This window comes from Physcomitrium patens, chromosome 2 (assembly GCF_059467195.1).
Source record: "Physcomitrium patens ecotype Gransden chromosome 2, ASM5946719v1, whole genome shotgun sequence".
In the NCBI taxonomy this organism is placed as follows: domain Eukaryota; kingdom Viridiplantae; phylum Streptophyta; class Bryopsida; order Funariales; family Funariaceae; genus Physcomitrium; species Physcomitrium patens.
Window position 1 is genome coordinate 2,411,074 of NC_143411.1, and position 20,776 is coordinate 2,431,849.

General features: G+C 35.3%; 2 protein-coding genes across 6 annotated transcripts; both read left to right on the forward strand.

The window, feature by feature from the left end:
• Positions 1-2,428: 2,428 nt before the first annotated feature.
• On the forward strand, positions 2,429-4,052 carry LOC112275104 (uncharacterized). Of its 5 annotated transcripts, none has more exons than XM_090257178.1 (4): positions 2,429-2,602; positions 2,752-2,960; positions 3,189-3,240; positions 3,688-4,052. In XM_090257178.1, exons 1-4 carry the CDS (start codon positions 2,571-2,573, stop codon positions 3,839-3,841), a joined length of 447 nt encoding a protein of 148 aa, XP_090113304.1. In that variant the 5' UTR covers positions 2,429-2,570; the 3' UTR covers positions 3,842-4,052. The 5 variants fall into 5 exon arrangements, with proteins under 5 accessions (XP_090113304.1, XP_024360902.2, XP_090099595.1 ...); XM_024505134.3 differs by having other exon boundaries at positions 3,198-3,240; XM_090243469.1 differs by having other exon boundaries at positions 3,189-3,245; positions 3,688-3,925.
• A 4,083-nt stretch (positions 4,053-8,135) lies between these two features.
• On the forward strand, positions 8,136-14,637 carry LOC112278804 (serine/threonine protein phosphatase 2A regulatory subunit B''beta). Its single transcript, XM_024512595.3, has 12 exons — positions 8,136-8,527; positions 9,880-10,116; positions 10,741-10,846; positions 10,981-11,080; positions 11,239-11,344; positions 11,557-11,647; positions 11,799-11,940; positions 12,250-12,397; positions 12,633-12,742; positions 12,931-13,087; positions 13,213-13,338; positions 13,633-14,637. The coding sequence occupies exons 1-12, from the start codon at positions 8,276-8,278 to the stop codon at positions 13,774-13,776; spliced, it is 1,719 nt and encodes a 572-aa protein (XP_024368363.1). The 5' UTR covers positions 8,136-8,275; the 3' UTR covers positions 13,777-14,637.
• Positions 14,638-20,776: the final 6,139 nt, after the last annotated feature.

Genomic DNA, 20,776 nt, shown 5'->3' on the forward strand with positions numbered 1-20,776 from the left:
ATGACAACCTCAATCCAGTGAGTATGGGTGTCCAACTCACTTATACCTACATGGAAATCATTTGCTGTGATGTTCCAACTACTCGCATGCATGTTTCCAACAACTTTTTTGTGATTAGTTGGAGAAATGAGAAAAGGTAACCATTTCTCTTGAAACATTTTGTGGGGAATTGACTTTGTTTATATTTTGATATTTTTTTTCTTCTTCCCTCTGATTGCAGAACTGAGGAGGTTTTAAAGCACAATTTATTCTCTGAAAAGTCTACTTGTTTCTTGTTTTAAGCATTCATGCGTCTTTGTTTTCTTTTCTTTTCCTTCTTCTTTAAAATTTACTCCATTGCAATGCAGATTATATAAATGGACATGTTTTTAACACTTATTTGATTATATATATAATTTCTAATATGTTATTTATTTGCACATCTCTATTAAATTACAAAGAACTTTTATATTCCTTATGGTTAGGGTTTTTGGTGATGAGTTGTCTCACCTTGATGTCACAAAATACTAATGTCTTTGATGTTCCATAAACGTTATCAAATATGTCTGAACAATTGATTCCTAAATGTTTTTAACAACTGCTGTTTGGATTTGTTTTTTTCACAAGAAATCATATTACAGAATTCCCATCTACTAATTTTGATGTTTGTTTGTTGATTGTTTTACATAACCAATTACATGTTTTGCAAGGTAAATGTGTTAGACAAAATTGTATCAAAAACAAAATCATGCTATGTTATTAATTTGTTGGTTTAAGATACTTATATATATATATATATATATATATATGCATATATATGTTGAACTTGCAACATATATGTATATATTTATATGTTGTGTGCAAATCAAAAATTATTAAAGTTGGTTTTTTGAAATTTTCTTTTGGTTTGGATGAAGTGAGTGAAATCATTTGAGATTGACTTAAAAATCATCACACTGGTCATGATTTTTAAGTCGAATGATCCTTCCATTGTAGAACTTATTTGGGTATTCCAAATACTAAATCTCTTGTTCCCTCATTTCCCCTCATTGTATTGAAAACCCAACAGGTATTGCATTTCACAAAGTATTTGACATAGCCCTTCCTTTTCCAAGCTTGAAAACATCCATCAGTTGAAATTTAGTCCAATCTGTTTTTAGATTTTTGAGTCCAACCTGTTTTAGATTTGAACAGTTTGTTTCTTACTTTCAACCAAACATCTCACCATTTTGGACGCCATAAAAGACCAGTTTTGAAGCCTCATATCTGTACAGAGTCCAAAGGTATTTCCTATCACACATTCTTCGATGTAATCTTCAACCGAAAAATCAGGGTATAGAGATTGGTTTTGCAAACCATTGTTTTAAATTCAGCAATCAAAATCTCAAATCAGTTTCAGACCTAGCTCTGGATAAGCACACACTTAACACACAAACAAACGCCAAAATACAGACGATTTCCTCTTAGCAACCAATCTAGATCCAGCATTGGGCAAAGATAGTGCTCCGGGAACGACATGGTTGAAGTCTCATGTTTCCACTTTTGCAAGCTCTGTACCGAACTCCATGAAAGATGATTCAATTACCAAAACTCCTCGTGGAATGGCTTGCATTAGAATCTCCATGAGCTTGAAATCATTTGCACAACCACGAGTTTACTGAGTGACATGCACTTTTTTGGCAAAAGGGTTGTTGCATTCGAGAAATGTGGAGTGTGGGTTGGAGCTCGTACAAACTGAGATGGGTGAAGAAGCCTCGTTCATGTAGGGGGGAGTGTGGGTGTTGAAGGTGACGTAGTGAAGGCGATGAACACTGGATTTGCTGCAGTTTTTATGAGGAAAGATTGTGTTTTGACGCAACTTATCAGGGTCTCTCTTAGACCTTGTTGCCACCTTTAGAGCGTGGTTGTGCTCATCCAAGGTCATTGCAATGCAGTTGGGGATTTAGTTCCATTTTTTTGGTGTCTTTGGCGAACGTCGAGCATGAGCACTCACTTTCAAAGCTATGGTGGATTAATGGCGTGGTTCTAGTCGGAGATTGCGAAGAATTGGAGATTAAAGGCTTTTAGAAGGTGGATTGTTGAGGGTGGATGTTTTCGGTGGCTAGCGAGTGATTTTTCGCAACGAGAATTCTGCAAGCCCCCCAAAATCTCTCCGTGCTTACAAGGGTTGTCTAGAATCCTCTTCTGGTTGTGTAGTTGTCTTTCAACGCATCGCATGCGCGCCTTACAGCAAAGAAACTGAATACTTCCTCGAGCATTATCTCTCGCCCAGGTGATTTACCGGAATGTGGTGAAACTCTTGGAGGGTGGCGCCATGAGGATGGTTTCTTGTAAATTAATTACAACTACATGCTCAATGGAGCACTGAATGGGCAGCTCCACCTGACCGGCACAAATCCTCGCAATTGCGTAGTCTTCACCTGGAAGCTGCGGCATCTCACTCTCTTGGGGTTGGGTGCCGCGCTTGCGCACCAGCACGAACATGAAGTGCAGTTCATTTTCTACTGCGTTTTGTAATTCAGTTAAGTGACGCGAGATCAAGACTACGAAGCGCGTCTTGGAGTTTTGGTTTTGTCCGCTAGTTGGGTTACATGAAAGTTGAGAATTCCACGAGGATTGCGCGGTACGCTTCTTTACCTGCAACACCAGAGATGCCCTGCACCGGAAAGACAAAAGAAAAAAATAACAATAAAAATAAAAATAAAATTAAAATCAGTGCGAGACTCGCAGCTGTGATATATTGATTCTCGAAGTTGTGTTTGGAAACCTCAGTTGCCTGTGCATTCTCGAGATTATGAGAAGCTGGTATTCTAGTGCTCGAGTGGTGAAGAAGAACACAGTTAAGGATAGATGTGCAATCAGGAGCATTTTCGAGGTCAACCCGGAGCAACTTGAATGTGGAACAAACGAGTCTTCTTTTTGTTGCCTCCAAGTCGGAGTCCTTCGATCATTCCGGGTCGAGCATGCAAGTCGAGAAAACAGTAAGAATAAAACCACACGCACTCGGTAGAGCGTTTCTTTGCACTAACCTAATTCTAAATTGTTCTCTACTGTGTTGTAATTATTTAGGTCAAGTATGATTTGCACATATCATGCATGCTGACCTATTCCTGAGATCTTAAAACTTTATAATGTTTATGTAGAGACTCGCTTCAGATCTATGGCAGTCAGGGCACATGCAGGTGTTCAGTAAACTCACGCAAGCTTAGTTTACACAGGACCATTCATCAAGGATTTCCGAAGACACATGTCTGCTCCAAAGTCAGGTTTCTCACTTTTATGACTTTTTGTTTCTTACGATGTTTCTGCTCATTTTTTAAAAAAGCTCATGTATACCTGATATGGTGTCAATGGCCGTGGCCGCTAATTGCACACATCCCTTCCATGAATGAATACGTAGAAGCTCACATTTCCAGATTGCTGAGTCGGCCCTGCACGGGATTCAGAAACTGGCGTAGAAAATTGAATCACTACTCATTTTGTGTCTTGATAAACAGTGAAAACCTTTCACATTCCTGTACATTTAAGTACGGTTTTCACATGAAGTTTATACAGATATGTTGATTGCTTGGCACTGTTGAGCAGCGTAGATTGGGTTTTATTCGATATATTTATTCATTAACTCTTGTGGGTTGATTCTTTACGGAGAATTCGATTGCAAAGTGGGATTTTTCGGAGACTTCTTTCCTCACCTATGTGATGTAACAGGGAGAATGTTTTACTGAGGGCATGGGGAGGCGAGCATTTTATGGAAGCGGTATCAGCTGAATCAGGTGCAGTGGTTAGAGACAGAGGATCTTTTCACTGCCATAAACTCATGGAGACAAGTCTATTTTATTTTTCCAAAAGCAAACCAAATTAGTTTCACTTCTTGTAGCTGTTGTCATTGCGGTGAAGATAACGTGTTTGATGTGCTTTAATATAATCTTTGCTTTCTTTCTGATACTACAGTCCTCTCACGAAGGCCAGTGGCTTTTAGAAACAACCACGAAAAGTAATGAATGGTCAAAGCCTAATTCCTCGCAGCCAGTGTTCAGAAGAATTTATTCAATTATTGAAACTAAGTTCAAACACTCTCTCAGATGATGTCGATGAAGTGTTGTCGTTGTACAATTTGTCTGCTTCCAAACTGAAAGAATCATGGCATGATTATTCCATTAAAAAATGCTCTGAATTAACTGTATTTTTTGGTTGCAACCAACCACTTTTTGTCAGCGTCAAGTAATGTAATAGTCATGAGAAAGAGGTTGGTGTGCTACAGCTCTTGGGAAAGAGGTCTCTTGACTCTTCCACTCACACATTTTGAAGCAATCGACGTCCTCCTATGACCGCATGAAATAGTGAAATTTAGTCCAAAGTCTGAAAATCTGTACAAGTGAAGTTGGAGAAGCAACTCTCTTGAGTGAACGTTTCTCGTGCAGAACCAATAAGCAAAATCATCAGATGTCTGATTACTAGCTCTGTGGAAACGATGCATCGAAGTTGAAAGAAAGGACAGAGAATGAAGATAATTTTATTATGTGCTAGGAGCTTGTTGGGTACATCACATGAATTGGATGCAGTTGCGCGGCTTTGTTCATGAACCGAAGTGAAATCTGCAACTTCTTGTGATATCTGTTGGAGTAAGAAATCTAGCTACAAGTGAGAAACATCAGTCGAGTCGCTTGCAAAGTCTGTCACAGTAGATGTCGCAGATTAAAATCCTGCTAACACATGTGAATAGACAAGACGATGACTATAACATTGTTTGCCAATTTTTTGAATGACAGCATAGAAATGTAAGAAACATGTGAACAATCGCAGGAAAGGGATTTTTAAATAGAAGTCTGGGTGATCGGAGCATGGATCAAGACGGACGGATTGCCGGAATGACTGCAGGTTGTCGCCACCAGGTGCTGATGTGAGACTTCACCAATCCTAAAATGCTCTAATTGCTCCAGCTGCAAATGAAAACACACCACAGCATCAGTTTCAAAAATCTTCAGAGCGTCAGCAAAATTAGTATATTCTTCATCGAAACGATGCATAAATTGCCGCATTCCACGGATTTGTTTCAGGCCATAAGGCTGTAATAAGGCCAGACTGGCTCAGTATTACGAAACACTAAGAAGATAGAAAATGAGGGCTCCACCATCGTCGGAAGCAGCGCCAAGGCTGGGCCCATCTGCAGTAAATAGAAACACTAACAACACTTAGTCTTTTGGATCAACAGGGATCCAAAAATCGATGATGCTTTCCTTTTAAAAGTGAGTCAGCGCCATGTTACTGGCTAAATTCCAACAGATAGTTTAACATCTGCCAGCATCTGGGGATTGCAGAGAGTTCGCTTTCTCATAGAAGGACACTGCATCTAAAGCCAGCTTCTGATTGAATGAAATGATTGCACTTGAATGCTACACAACACGCGAGCTCTTCAGTACAAACGAAAAAATTCTCAAACTTATCTCTTCTTGCTTAACTATTACCCAAATCTATGGAACATCAGGTACCCAAACGGCATTCAACAGATATTAAAATACCCAGACATAAAAATAAGAACAAAATGCGAAAAATCAGTGAGCAGTTCCACAGCCTAAGCAAATGCTTTGAATTAGAAACTGCATAAAAGCTGTAAAACTACAAGGCCACAAAAAAAAAAAAAAAAAAAAAAAAAATCTTTGAGCAGTATGATCAATTTAAATTAATTCGCAATAGAAATTTTATTATATTTAAAATAATTTATTAAATATTTGCAATAGTTATATTTTTTTAATGTGGAAATGAATTTTATATATTTAAAATAATATCAAGATGTATTTTTTATTCTATCAAAGTTATATATATATATATATATATATATATATAATGAAAATAATAGCACTAATAATATCTACTTGTCTTAATACATATAAACTTAACTTTGATTGTAAAAAATAAATTAATAAACAAATAAGTAAATTGTTAGCTTAACACTTAAGTATTTTTGAAGAATTTCATCAAATTTCAAATAATATTTTAAAATATGCTCTCTTTAGATTTTATAAATATATAGATGTATAATTAAATTGAATATTATATTTAAAGTTTGATGTGATTTTTTCAAACTAAATATTTCTAAAAATATTTTAATCTAATTATTAATATAATATGCATGCTTAAATGATGTTCGTACATCTTTAACCTATACATTATTACAAGTTGTTTCTTCTTGAAGATAAGTACTTCTTTTGTTTTGTTTTGTTTTTTTTTAAATTATTGTTTATTTGTATAAAATTTTATATTATTTGGTATTTATGTTTTTCTTCTCAAAAAATTACCTACATCCTTATGCACCTCAAAGGTTGTATCGAATTAGAAGAAAAAAAAATCAAATCAATCAAATTAAATAGTGGTGTCAAAATTTCATATTTATTATTTTTAAAGTTTTAAAAATATTTTATTATCTATATTCATTGATATTCATTTTATGTATACATTAATTACTTAATGAATTTTAAAAGTAATAATAATCAAGAAGTTATCAATAAATATTCTACAATTATTTTAATGTGGCATAAAATAATCTTATTTTATTTTAGATAATCACTTGTTTTTAATTTTTAATAAAATTAATCTTCTTTAAATTACCTTTTTTAATAAGGATTTTTAGAATAGCAATCAATATTGATAGGTAGCCTATATTAAAAAAATATTATAAATTTTTAAAAGCTTTATACTTAATTCAAAGTATTAAATTTTCTATGATTTTTTTTTCAAATTATATTTAATAGTATTCTAATTCAAGCAAATAAAAATGAGGTATTTAGAACTATGTAATATGTAGTTTATTCCTGTTATTCTAAAACATGAATACCATTATTTAAAATAATGACTTTTTTTAAGGTCTTATAATTTATGTCTTATTGATTTTTTTAAAATAAAATTTAGAATAAATTATATATATATATATATATATAGAGAGAGAGAGAGAGAGAGAGAGAGAGAGAGGTAATTACCTCTTTGTGTTTACAAACTAATATTATATCTTCGAATATGTAAATATGTACAGAATGTTTTAAATATAATATTAATATAGTAAATCCAAGGATACTTGCTCAATATTACCATATTCACACATAAACTAAGAAATGGAAAATAGAACAAAGAAGGAATGTATTTATAAGATGTTAATATATGAAAACAACTATTGTCAAAAACAAAAGATTAGAAAATCTTCGACCAATACTAAAGCATAAGAAATGGATTGATAAGACTAATAATAGCTTTATTATTTTCTCTGTGTATACTAATTAGCAAAAAAGCTATGTTGAAGTCTCTTAAAGATTGCAAGGCTCATAAGCCAAACATCAAAATTATTAAATACTTTTATAACAAATTCATAGAACTCAATAAGTTCTTAGAGAAGATTTTGTAGCTACACAAGGCATTAGTGTTACTTCTAGTCACAAAATGACATTGAAATTTATTAAAAATTATATAATTAAAATAATAACTTATACTAAATATATAATTTTTATTGCTTAAAATTTGTAAGTACTAGACATTTATAATTTTTTTCCTTCTTATTCTTTTTTTTTCTTTTCATTTTATTTATTTATTTAATAAGCACAATTTTTTTTCATAGTTCAACAAAAAGAAAACATCAAAATTCTTTAATGAATTAAAAAACATTAGACTTTTTCTTTAGAAAAGAATCCAATATTTATTGTAAAATTCTACTTTATTAAACTTTCATCACTACAAGTTCCAAAAAATCTCATTTATTGTATATATACACGCACATATATGCATCTACACACACACACATTGTTACAAAGTACATTCTTTTAATTTTGCACTTTTCAGTAACTTTAAACACTTTTTAGAAGACAGTACCAATGATGCGAAAATCTCACCAAGACCAACAGTCAAAAGAAGAATCACAAATCACTGTTCTCTCACAACGTCAAACAACGTACACACAAATTCAATGTAAGAAAGCAACATAACACACACACCATGACAAACAAACTCAAAACCAGAGAGAGAGAGAGAGAAGAGAGAGAACAAGCCCATACCTCAATCCGACGTGCCATCCGACGTGGAACCACGGCAACAGGAGCACCCACGGTGGTCGGGTGCAACCGCAGCGCGGTGCCTCGCAAGAGGAATGAAGGAAGAAGGGCATCGTGGTGCGGGAGAAGAGAAGAGAAAGGTGAAGGGAAAGGGGAAAGGAGGAGAAGGAGGATGTGAGATTGATTGATTCTCCTTTCCCTTATAGTTTACTTACTTACATCGGGAAGACGGTGTGTGTGTGTGTGTGTGTTTGCTTGCTTGCATGCATTGTGGGGGGTACCCAGATCATGCTTCAGGGAGGTTTGGAGTGCGCCCAATGGAGCCCTTGACGTTGGCCGTGGCAGATCTGGACCCCGATCTGCTTCAACTCCCTGCGGATTTCACCCCCTTTGCTTCTCCTTCATCGTCATCGCCTGCTTCTGTGGGAGTTAGCAACAAGCTTGGAGGTGTTTGTAGGTTGCACTTGGAGGAGCTTTACGCGCAATGGATTTCGCTGCCCGACACGCAGCGTCTGGTGAGTGATTGGGTGGCGATGGCGGTGGCGGGCTTGGAGAAGAGGGATCTTGGTGTTGGGTTCGTTAGAGCTGTGAGATTAGCCTGATTTTGGGTTGTGGGTTCGGGTTCATTCTGGGTTTTAGTGCTGGGTGTGATGTGGGTTGTGTATGCGGCGAACAATGTTTTTAAGGAATTTTGGTGAGGGATAGTGAGCTCCAGGGGAGTTGTTGTTGTAGCTCGGTGAAGGGTATGTTTTACCGGTTTTGTATGGAGATGGGAGACGTAGAGTTAACCGTATTACATTGGTCTGGCTGGGCCTCGGTGATATATGAAGTTAGCGTGGTTTCACGAGAGATGTTGATGAAAACTAGAGAGGTTATTAAATACATTTTATGGGTTGCATCATGGGAATCGTTGGGATGGTTTTTTTTTTTTTTTTTTTTTTTTTTTGTTTCTATCTTTTCCGAAAGTTAGTAAGGTCGATTTTGAATTAATCGCAATCCCTGTCTTCTCATCTTTCTCGACCTCATACGCTCGGTCCTGTTGTGTCTTGTAGAGTGTGGCGTTGTCAAGCCAGAAGTACGAGGATGGTACTATTCAGTAGGGTGATAGCTTTTCGTTTGTTATCATCTTGACCTGAGATCTACTCTTAGACTCCTTCTCTGAAGAGGGCTAGATTAGTAGACATCTAATCCATTTTTTTCTTCCTTTCGACCGGTCTAGTTCTCTGACACAATGACATGTGACCTTGATCTCTTTCTCTTAGGATTATTTGGCTCTCTTGAACCCCAGTTGGTATAGTTTGCATTGTGGATCTTACTTTGACTCTTCGTACTCCTCAGAGTCTTACCCTACGACTCACAATTACCTTTTGAGCGTTATCATCAAAATAGGAGCACACCTACTGCGCTTCTCTTCTTTACTATTCCTCTGCTAGGGCATATATATATATATATATATATATATATATGAGTGATTTTCCTCATATCTGTTCATTTAACTTAGGATTTTTTTCTGTCTTGAAAAGTGACAAGTAGACTGGCATTTTATGAGGCCCAAGTTGGAATATACTCGCAGTTAGTTCTATTATCTGCTTGTTCTAACTCCTCATGACTCTTGAATCCCTCATATATCGTAGGTTCTTCGTACTCGAGATTTTGACTTGTTTCAGAACAGCCCAAGACGTTGTGTAACAATTGAGCGGTGGAAGTTTAATTGTTTCGATAATTCCCGAGTCGTCATTACGTGGGATACCTATCTCCTGACTGCAAGCTTCTTACGGAACGATTTTCTTGTCACACTCTTTTTCGTTTTCGTTTTGTTTTGGATAAGCCCGTAGTTCACTGATGAGCTCGTTTATCTTTTGTGCAGGTTACGAATTTGTTGGAAGAAGCAAAAGGAGGAGCTGGACACCCAAATGTTGGCCTATCACTTTTGCCAGGTCATCTATCTGGAGCCGCAGGAAGCACTCCCCCGTTGTCTCCTCGGAGCTCTGGTTCACCAATGTCTCCCAGGTCGCCTTTCAGCAGACGTATGGGAACTAGCCACCTCATGCGGGACTCTCCGTTGAAGAAAAGTAGCGAACCTGTGCGAGAGATCATACCCCAGGTAATTTTCAAACATATTTCCTTGAGAATGATTCGAGTATGCATTTCCCAGTTAAATGCGCATCACCACGGCAGTGGTAGTGATTACTAAGATTATGGCCGAATCTCATGTTTTGGAATTTAGTATTCCTAGATCATGATTCTTTAAGCTTTGTGACAGTCCTTTACTTTTGATTCCAAACTCATGCAGTTCAAGCGAAACAGATGCAAGGTCATGGGTTTTCTGTTGTTTCACGCAAATATTTTTAGATCCCTTCCTGTTTGTGCTGGGTTCTGAATCTCCTGCAAGTCGTCACGTCGTGTACCATTTTGAGCACTGAATCTTATAGTTAGTGTGTGTACCAGGAGTACATGAATAACTGACCTACGTGGCTGATGTTATCATTGGTATTAGCATCATTAGCTCTCCTGAGGGTTTATATTAGTGATTCCGTTTGTGACAGTAGCTTAACTTCTTGAATTCCTGAAGCTCGGACGTTAGCTATACTGGTTCCAAGGAGTGACATTCTCCTTAGCATTGTGTCATATAGGAGTAGATTGTGAGATTGATCAACAGCCGCAGAGGATTTACGTACTGGTATTGTACATTGGATCAATTTCGTTTTTGGTGTTTGGTATTGTCTAGTTCTATTTTCCGAATGGGCCCCCGCCATCGAAGGATACCATTGAGTCGTGCATGGCTCGCGTAAACCAAATATTCGGAGCTCATCCAGAAGGTTTACCTGCATCAGGTCAGTCTACGTTAGGAGAACTTTTAATTCGGTTTTCTGTCAACCAGTTCAGAGCATTGGTGAGAATGTATCAATTATGCATTTATTTTAGTAATGCTGTTCTCGAACATCTTTCTGATGTTGACTATGTGCAGCATTTGCAACCATTACTAAGGATGTATGCAAACTACCGTCCTTCTTCTCCATGGCTTTATTCAAAAAGATTGACATCAATAATACAGGCTTGGTTACAAGGTCAGGAATTGTCTCATCACATTTTGACCTATAGATATCGTGATTAGCATTTCCTATATATAAGGCGTGGTCTTTTGCTGTTGGTTTTTGTTGCTTCACCTTCGTAGATTGCATCCCCGAGTTCACTGAAAGGGTATATGAATTTTGAGCTATTACAGGGACAAGTTCGTAGAATACTGGGTGGACCAAAACATGCTGGCCATGGACACTGCAACTCGCGTCTTCACTGTGTTGAAGCAACCCGACAAGAATTTTCTGAGACAGGTTAGTTTCTGGAATATTTTCGAAAAACTATTTTGACTTGGTCTCTATTTATAATTTGTAGTCATGTCATTGGCTCTTAGGTAACTTTTCATGTGCATCCTGTCTGATGCAAGTAATTAGAGTCACTGTTCCGTCAGTGAAGGTTAGTGTCGCCGAAAGCCACGATGAATTTGCAAAATTAACTTCTAGTTTTCTGTCCATCTTGTGAACAGGAAGATTTTAGGCCCGTTTTACGAGAATTGTTGTTGACGCATCGCGGTTTGGAATTTCTCCATGACACCCCGGAGTTTCAAGACAGATATGGCATGAATTCTTAACCGACTTTGCATGTGACATTCAGACTCATTTCGAATAGATGACAAAAATATTTGCTCCATGCTGGTATTATTAAATTTATCCTGTACACCACATCCTGATTCTCTGCACTTGCATGATGTTCTATGGTGGTGGACAGCTGAAACTGTAATATACAGAATATTCTACCATGTAAATAGAGCTGGGAATGGTCGGCTACAACTTAGAGAGTTAAAGCGGAGTAATTTAATTGCTGCTCTTCAGCAAGTGGATGAAGAGGAAGACATCAACAAAGTGTTACGGTAAGCATTGCTTGTGATTGGCAATTGTTCTATGTTTCATCTTCAGGCCTGATGAGACCTATGATTTACAATCAATTAATGAAATATAAAAGTTTTGAATGTAGGTGAGTCTGTTTGGACAAGTTCACATCCCTCTTATATGTCAACCTGTGTAATACTGGTATAATTTGAATTGAGTGTAAAATATGTTGATCTGTCTAACTAGATAGTATCAGTTTGCCCTCACGAAAAGTAATTATGATACCACGACGTGAGCTTAAGTTTCTGATCATGTGCCCTTAGGCTAAATATTGTAAGCGCTTCGTGCAGTTACTTCTCATATGAACATTTTTATGTCATATATTGCAAGTTCTGGGAGCTGGATTCAGATCACGATTTTTTAATAGACAAAGATGATCTCCTTCGATATGGAAATCATGCTCTCACCTACCGAATCGTAGAGCGTATCTTTTCCCAGGTGCATTTTAATGTTGATCTTTGTCGAAGCCAACCTTATTAGCGCTTGACTTGTTCCTCTGTGATTAAATATGAAAGGGTTACTATATCTAGTTTAGGAAGCTTTGCATAAGTTCCAAGGTGATTCATGTGGTAAATTAAACAGCAGGATTGTTGCTGCTCATGATATCTTATTTCAGAGAAAAATCATTTGTTATTTGTATGGATAGATTTTATCCCATTGTGGTGGATTTTAGGTTCCAAGAAAGTTCACCAGCAAAGTAGCTGGAAAGATGGGTTATGAAGACTTCGTATGGTTTATTCTTTCAGAAGAGGACAAGTCTTCCGAACCCAGCTTAGAGTACTGGTAAGTGCCTTGACATGGTCTCTAAAACATTTTCTGCACCTCCATATCTTAACTGTGAATTTACATGAATACAAACTGTCTGCTTTCTGATAATTGTAACGCGGACAATACATTAGATTCCGTCACGTATATTACAATAAAATCGAGGACATTTTGTTTAATGCTTTCATCCTGGACACGTGATGCAGGTTCAAGTGTGTAGACCTGGATTGTGACGGGATGATTATACTAAATGAGATGCAATATTTTTACGAGGAGCAACTTCATCGGATGGAGTGCATGGCTCAGGAGCCTGTTCTTTTTGAGGATATCGTTTGTCAAATGACAGATATGATCGGACCTGCTGTAAGCGTTTGAGTAGTCTCTTCTACATTGGTTGCTTCACTATTCGACTAAATGGGTCTCGCATTCATTTCACTGCTAGTTAATGTGAAGTTTTCACTGAAACTTATCCTCTACTCTGGCTGCAGAATGAAGGACGGTTGACACTTCGGGACTTAAAGCGATGCAAATTATCTGGAAACTTCTTCAATATCCTTTTTAACCTCAACAAATTCGTAGCTTTTGAGACTCGTGATCCTTTCCTTATTCGTCAGGTAATATGTTCTCACATTTAAGACTTCAACATCTTAATCAGTTAGTTCTGAGAATGATATCACAGCGTGAAGAACAGATGTTCACCTAGGTTGGTCATAGGTGGATTGTAGATACCAGGAATTACACTTCTCCAACATTTTCTTTGCATTGCAGTGAAACAATGTAACCAATAATTAAGCTCACCATTTTGTAGTCTTCCATCTCGTTTATCTGATACTACAAAATGTTGGGAGGGACCTGTGGACACTTAATGATTTACAAGCTGTCATGTAACTGTGGATCTCTTTGGGCAGGAGAGAGAGGACCCGTCATTAACTGAGTGGGATCGATTTGCACACATTGAGTACATCCGACTTTCAATGGAAGAAGATGGCGAGGATGCCTCCAACGGCAGTGCTGAAGTCTGGGATGAGCCTGGTTACGAAGCCCCCTTTTAACCTTCTGTTGTCCCTCAAGATCCAGGCATTTGAATCATCAGAGCAGAGACGGACGGCACGAAGAATTGCCTGCTGGACTTTTAAGAAAACTGGTCTGTGCAACCCTTTAAAGGTTGTCCATTTATATCGTAAAGCATCTTGTTTGAGTGAGCATCCTGCCTAGGGGGACCCTGTCTCTACTTTAAAATCAGACAATGCATGTGACATTTGTACAGTTCACAAATGGCAGCATTTATCTATTTAGGAAGTCCTTCAACATTATATCTTTCAGGTCTCCAGCTCGCCATTTACGGGTGCTACTGTAACTCGAGTCCTTGTGCAAGAATCATGAAGAATACTGAGCATGGCGACGTCCAAAACTTCGAGACAACGTCAAAGAACTACTTGACCGGTCTCTCAACAAGTTCTGTTACTTAAGTGCACAGCACTGGGGTAGCCCTCTTGCTTTCAAAATCACTGTGTGTGACACTGTAGCTACTACTTCAGGGAAATTGATGTTGGGCATTCTAGGCCTTCTGAGCTTTTTTTGCAGGTCTTTTTGATGGTCTCCGTCACGTTATTTGTTTAGGAATGAAGCAGCCTGCCCAGGATAGTGATGTAGACATGGTCCCGTTTCTGATCTTCTCAATCAGGCTTAACCATGCAGTAATTAAGCAGGTAGGCACAGTGTGCTCAACACGTAATCCCCTTCCCACACTAGTCTTCTCTGTAGACTCTTTATTTCAGCTTTTGATCCGGAACTTAAAGCTTTTGACTGGTTCAGCCCGAGGCTGGTAGCCTAATTCCAGACAGTGAACTGTTTTCTCTGCACCTCTCATTGTTGAACTTTCTCTAATAGATTCTAGCTCAAGCTTGTCATTACTCGTCGCATCATGTTTTACTCGGTATTGTGTGACTGCTGGATTGAGCATTATGGGAGCTCTATTTAGACATGTGCTCGTTTATCAGTGAATTCAGTGGGCTTTTATTGTGTTACCCAATTGAACTCTCGTGTATTTCAAATAGAATGTGGTCGATGTGCAACAAACAAGTGTTGCATAACCCCTTGTCTTCTAGAATGGGATTTTCTCAGACTTGTTCAATGTTCTCCACACCAGGATAAAATACGCAGTCAGGTGTTCTATGCTATTACTGCTCTATGACTGGGCCTGTCATTACAACAGTGACCACGTGCCTGATCTAAAATTGTCTCAAGCCATAATTTATGGTGACACAATGCCTTTCAGATGAATTCTATTGTGTAAACTAAAATAAGTAACTTGGTTTCAAACATCCATAGAGCAACAAAAATCACTGAGGATGATCCATCAACCTGATGTCAATTTTATACATCACATATCAACCCGAACTCACTAATTGAAGTCATCAATTCATCAGATTTTTTGATTGCCATATCATCATTTGACTGCTTCCGAAACAATCCAGTGACTGCAATTGAAACAGAAAACAATCCAGTGACTGCAATTTTGTTTCGGAAGCAGTCAAAGTTAGCATTTTGTAAAGTTTCTTTTGTTTCCTGTTTTAATGTTAATCTCTATAAAGAATTTGCAGTTCACATGGCCCGTATCTTGAGTACTTTTGTTTTGCTAGATTCTAAAAGTATTCAAACTAATTTGTGGTCAAGACCGCATTCTTGATGTTTGTCAAGTGTCATTGCTGGTAGATCAACAAATGCGTATGAAGTAAGTATTGTCATATTTCTTGTAAAAACGAAGTGGCATTGCACGTTAATCTGAAAGAATAATGTGGTGTTCCTTGTGTACAATGTGTCTTTGATTACAAAGTACTTATTTTATTGTTTACTTTTATTTTACACCTTTACATCATTACACCTTTAAATGTTCAAGTTTATTTTACTTGTGTAATTTTTTCTTCTAGTTGTGTTATTGGTATATACTTCTTATTGATAATGAATAATATAATGGTACATGAATGCTATGTGAAGATTGAAAAAGAATAACAACCCATTGAATAACAACCATGAACATATATTTGATTGTAGATTAACTATCAATTTTGTTAATAGATTGTGTTTAATGGTTTGTCATGCTTTGCTTAAGGTTTTCATACAATGTACATATCTATATTACATAAAGCATTATGCATTTTACTTACAATGCATGCTTGTCATTAAATATTGGCAATTTGGTTTGAAATTTCAAACATGTAATTAATAGTTTGTAACCATCTATTTTCAAGTGAAATTTTATTTGGCTCATAAATGATAATCTATAATATTTGGTTAAATAAAAACTCCAATATTTGACTTAGCATTGAATTTTTCCACCTTTATGACTCTCCAAAATTATGAATCTATTCATATCAATAACTAACCAAAAACATAGTTAATTATTTAGTTTATAATTAAGAACTAAACAAGACCATTTAAGGTAAAGTTTTCTTGTACTTCTAGAATGAAGTTGCATCTATTTATTAATATTATGCGTATACTAATAGTAGAATAAGTTCATAAGTAATTAAAAATTTGTTTTACTTTTTAGAGGTCTAGGATGTCTCCTTGGATCATCCTCGAAAGCACCTCAGACACTCCATATAATTCCATCCATATTTTGTCTTATCTAGAATGACCAATTAATTAGGCTCATCCTATGTTATGTTTTGTTATATTACATATTACTATTACATATTAAAGTATTATGTACACAACATGTGTTATGTGTTCATACCACCAATAACAAATTTAGCTTGGTGTACTTGTGGTGAAGCTAGATAGAAGGATACTATTTACATCCAATTAGATTATAATTATAACAGATCAGATTGTATTATGTTATCATCTATTACTTATATAGATTAGCTTTGCCATCACAAACTTACAATGTTCTATTATAAATAAATCCATATATATACACACATACATACATGCATACATGATATGATGTATCAAAGATATATGTGTGTATAAAAATTAATAAGTAATGTAGAAGATTAATTGTACACAATTTGTTTAAAAGAATTTTAAATAGATCCATGCTTTTATTAAATCAACCCACTTTTGATAAAGAATATGGTAATCATGATGAATGTGGTTGGTTTTCATTGATTGCAGATCCAATAGTGGAAAAATGAATCTAGTTATTTATTTATTTATTTATTTTCTTTTCTTTTCTTCCATGATGGTTAGAATGGATGGATCGATTCAGTGAAAACTTGGATCTGTTTAACATTCTCGTTTTTTCAATGTTCAACAATTAACAATTTCATTAAAATATTCAACATTTTAAAAATATGGCAACTACAGTATGTGACTAAAAATTGATGCACTCATGTGCAAATTCTCAAACTCAGATATCTATGGTAAACTCCACACTCAACCATCCTCTACACTTCATCATTGTTTGAACTATAATTGTGTATATATATACATATGTTCAAAATAGTGATTGATATTCCCGAATGATTCTTCAAGCCCTCCACATACACACATTTGGGTACACATCAAATAAAAGTAGGTCACAATCTACTTCTATAGACCAGTTTTGGTCAATGTATAATTGATACAACCACTTCCAACTTTCAACTGAAGAAGTTCACATGAAAAACAATACATGCAAAACGAAAGAAAGAAAGTGAAAAGTATTAAAAACAATGTACTAAAAAAAAATAAAAAAAATAAAAAAAATAAAAAAATTCAAGTTTTAGACAAAGAGCTTCTTTTATAGTTTCAAAAAGCCAATGTAACTCATGGCAAGTAAGGCAATGATATTTTGGATGAATGTAGTGATGGGCTTTTAACAATAAAATATAGTATGTCAATGGATGGAGCAAAATATCATCCCTTTGTGCTTTTGTATTCTCTTGATTTTGGATAGAAAGGAGAAACAATGAAACATGGGAAAAATAATTGGAATGATTCAAAGTGAGAATGAAATGATCAGAAAATTATTGATTGATGAAAGGGAAAAAGAACCACATCCTACATGATAGAAAAGTTCCTCAAGTTGGAAAAAGATTTGACTCTTGAAAAGTATATCTTATCTAAATTTGCGTTGAAATAATGAAGACTTTAAAAATTATATGTACACATGCAAAAAAGTTGTATCAACTAATGATTTGTAACTGCAAGAAGTAAGCAAAGCTAGTCAAGCAATATTGCTATACATTCTAAATGAAAATATCTTCAAAACAAATATGTAATTTATGGAAATTTTACTAAATATTCATTTAGTATTTTGTCTTTCTCTCATTGTTAAATTAAAAAGTGGTAATAAAGGGTGAACAAACATAATTCACAAAAGAAAAGAAAAATAAAGAAAAAAGAAGAAGACAAGAAAGAAGCTATGCAATAGAATGCTTGGGGCGAAATACAATTCAATCACCTAATTCGTGATTTGTACTCCTTAAGAATACGTCTCCCAGATACCAAATTATCAAAAATAAAGTTTTAATTTTTGAGACAATCAAATAAACATGCTAAAATATTTCGAATAAGCAACTTTGTTTTTGTTTTAGGATTATATCTCTCTCTCTCTCTCTCTCTTGCTATATATATATATATATATATAGAAAGAGAGAATATTTTCATGGTACTTCTCACATACATTAGAATTCAAATTTAAATTAATAATTTTAACCACAAAAATTGATGTAGTTATAACATCCAAGTTAGCGTTTTTTTATAAATCATGCACAGTTTCTTAAGAAGTATCCATGTAATTGAATTATTTCTACTTACAATGTAAAAAGAAAAAGAAAAGAAAAGAAAAGTTGTAACAGTGATTTTAAATAAATAAATAAATAAATAAATAAATATATATATATATAACCGAAACAATGTATATATTTTTATGAATATATAATTTTAGATAATATATGAAAGTTATAAAATGAAAAGGAATGTTCTTGGTTTTCATATTACATGCTTAAAATACCATGATTTGTGTGTACATGAAATGCATTTAAAAGCTCTTGTGCCCTCACATTCACAGGTTCCAAGTGTCATACTTGCAATTCCTATTGTGCTTACTTTTTGTTACTTATGGATGCACCTCAGCCGCTTATTTGGATAATTTTTATCCATAATAATATATTTCATCCACATGTGTAAATATTTTTAATTCATGCAAATATATTATTTAAAGCTTTTATAAATAATATGCCTTATCAATAAATACATGTATAGTTGGTGTAATTGTGACCAAAATGTTTACAAATAAACTAAAAACTACAAATAAACAATACATGTGCTAAAATAAGTTGAAAATAAAAACATGAAACCTTCATATGAATAGTACTTTCTTCTTGTCTTTTTATTTGTATATTCATTCATTTATTATTTACCATAATAATATTTATTATATATTTTTAATATAAAACTTCTTTATTTTTGATCTATTGCTAGTATCTACATTAAAAAATAAATGTATGATTACTAAAGAAAAACATAAAAATTGGAGAGGGATTTATATTATATTATATTTTATTATGTTTTAAAACTTAAAATCTTAAAAATAATTTAACCTTGTTTCAACTTATTGATTATTGTTTTCGAACTTGTGCAATGTATGAGATTTTTCTATCCTATTCTCTTATGATATACACATAACTGTATATATATATATATATATATATATAGACTCTTATGTCATTATGATATTGGTTGGCTTTTCATATAAAAGAATAATGATAACAGAGTTAATTCCCATGAGATAAGTTAAATTTATAAAAAGCTTGTTTAATACAAAGTATAAAAGTGATGGCATCCCAACTATTTTCTTTTTCCAATATGTATACCTTAATGTCAAAGATGAGAGGTTGTCCGATGAGAAAAATTGACATTTTTTTAGTAAAATTGAAGTAAAAGTTGAGGTTAATTTACAAGCATTCTTTCTACTGCATTACAATATGCAATGAGCTCCAAGCTTTTAGTTCAATATTCATATTTGAATTTAAAATTTGGAAAATATAGAATAACATTTAAATTTTAATTATAATTCAATTTTTAAAAAAAAATTCACTCATGTTTAAATATTTTTTCACCAATGTGTTTTTAATTTGGTATACAAGATTATCAAAACTAGTATTTATATCAAATAAGTTGAATTGTGTACATTATTATCACAGTGGCTTTTGTCTATATATATATATATGTTTATATCCATTCATTCAAGCTTGTGAGTGCTACAATTCAGTGCTACTGTGATTCTACCAGAATCGCAGACCCACCAGCAGAAACTGATCGAAACACACACGCAGAGACTCACACACACAGATTCACACATACACACACACACACACGAGAAGATTCAACGCCACACATGAACTGGAGTGATTCTCAGGCATAAATGAAAGAATGAATGAATGAATGCATGAATGCGTTTCCAAAGAGCCTGCACAAGTTGCAGCTGCTGCAACTCTGATGCGAAACAAAGCGTGAGGATAGCATTTGCAGTGCAGGATCAGTGCCGAGGGCCTGCAGGAACTGCGGGGTCAGAGAGATTGGATCCTTCACTACCATCATCCAGTACACACACACACACACACACACACACATTCTCTCTCTCTCTCTCTCTCTCTCTCTCGGAGCGTGTCGAATCAGTTATGTGCCATATGTGCCAGTGGGGGGTCTTTGTCTTCTTGGATGAGGCCTAGCTTGTGCAATGGCCTCAGCTGGCCAGTCTCCCGCTCCCACCAGTCTGGTGGCGTGCTTTTCAGGGACCCAGGTCAGAGACGATGCTTTGTGCCGAGGTGTGGGTCCACGGCTGATGGTACTCATTGTACTGATCTGTGCCAGTTCGCCAACTGGTGTTCAGACTTGGAGGAGAGAGCCCAGTTCAACCTCATGATCATGTGGTGACGAAGCACTTTTTGCCGTTTGAGGTTTCCCAGTCTGGAGAGGCTTGCATTCCAGCTTGTATAGTATTGGGCGGATCGCTAGACTAAGCCGTATTTGATAGCTCGAGAAGTGAGATCCGGGCTTGTGAAGATTCTCCTCTTGAAATTGATTCCATATTGGAACGAAACATGGAACAGAAAAACA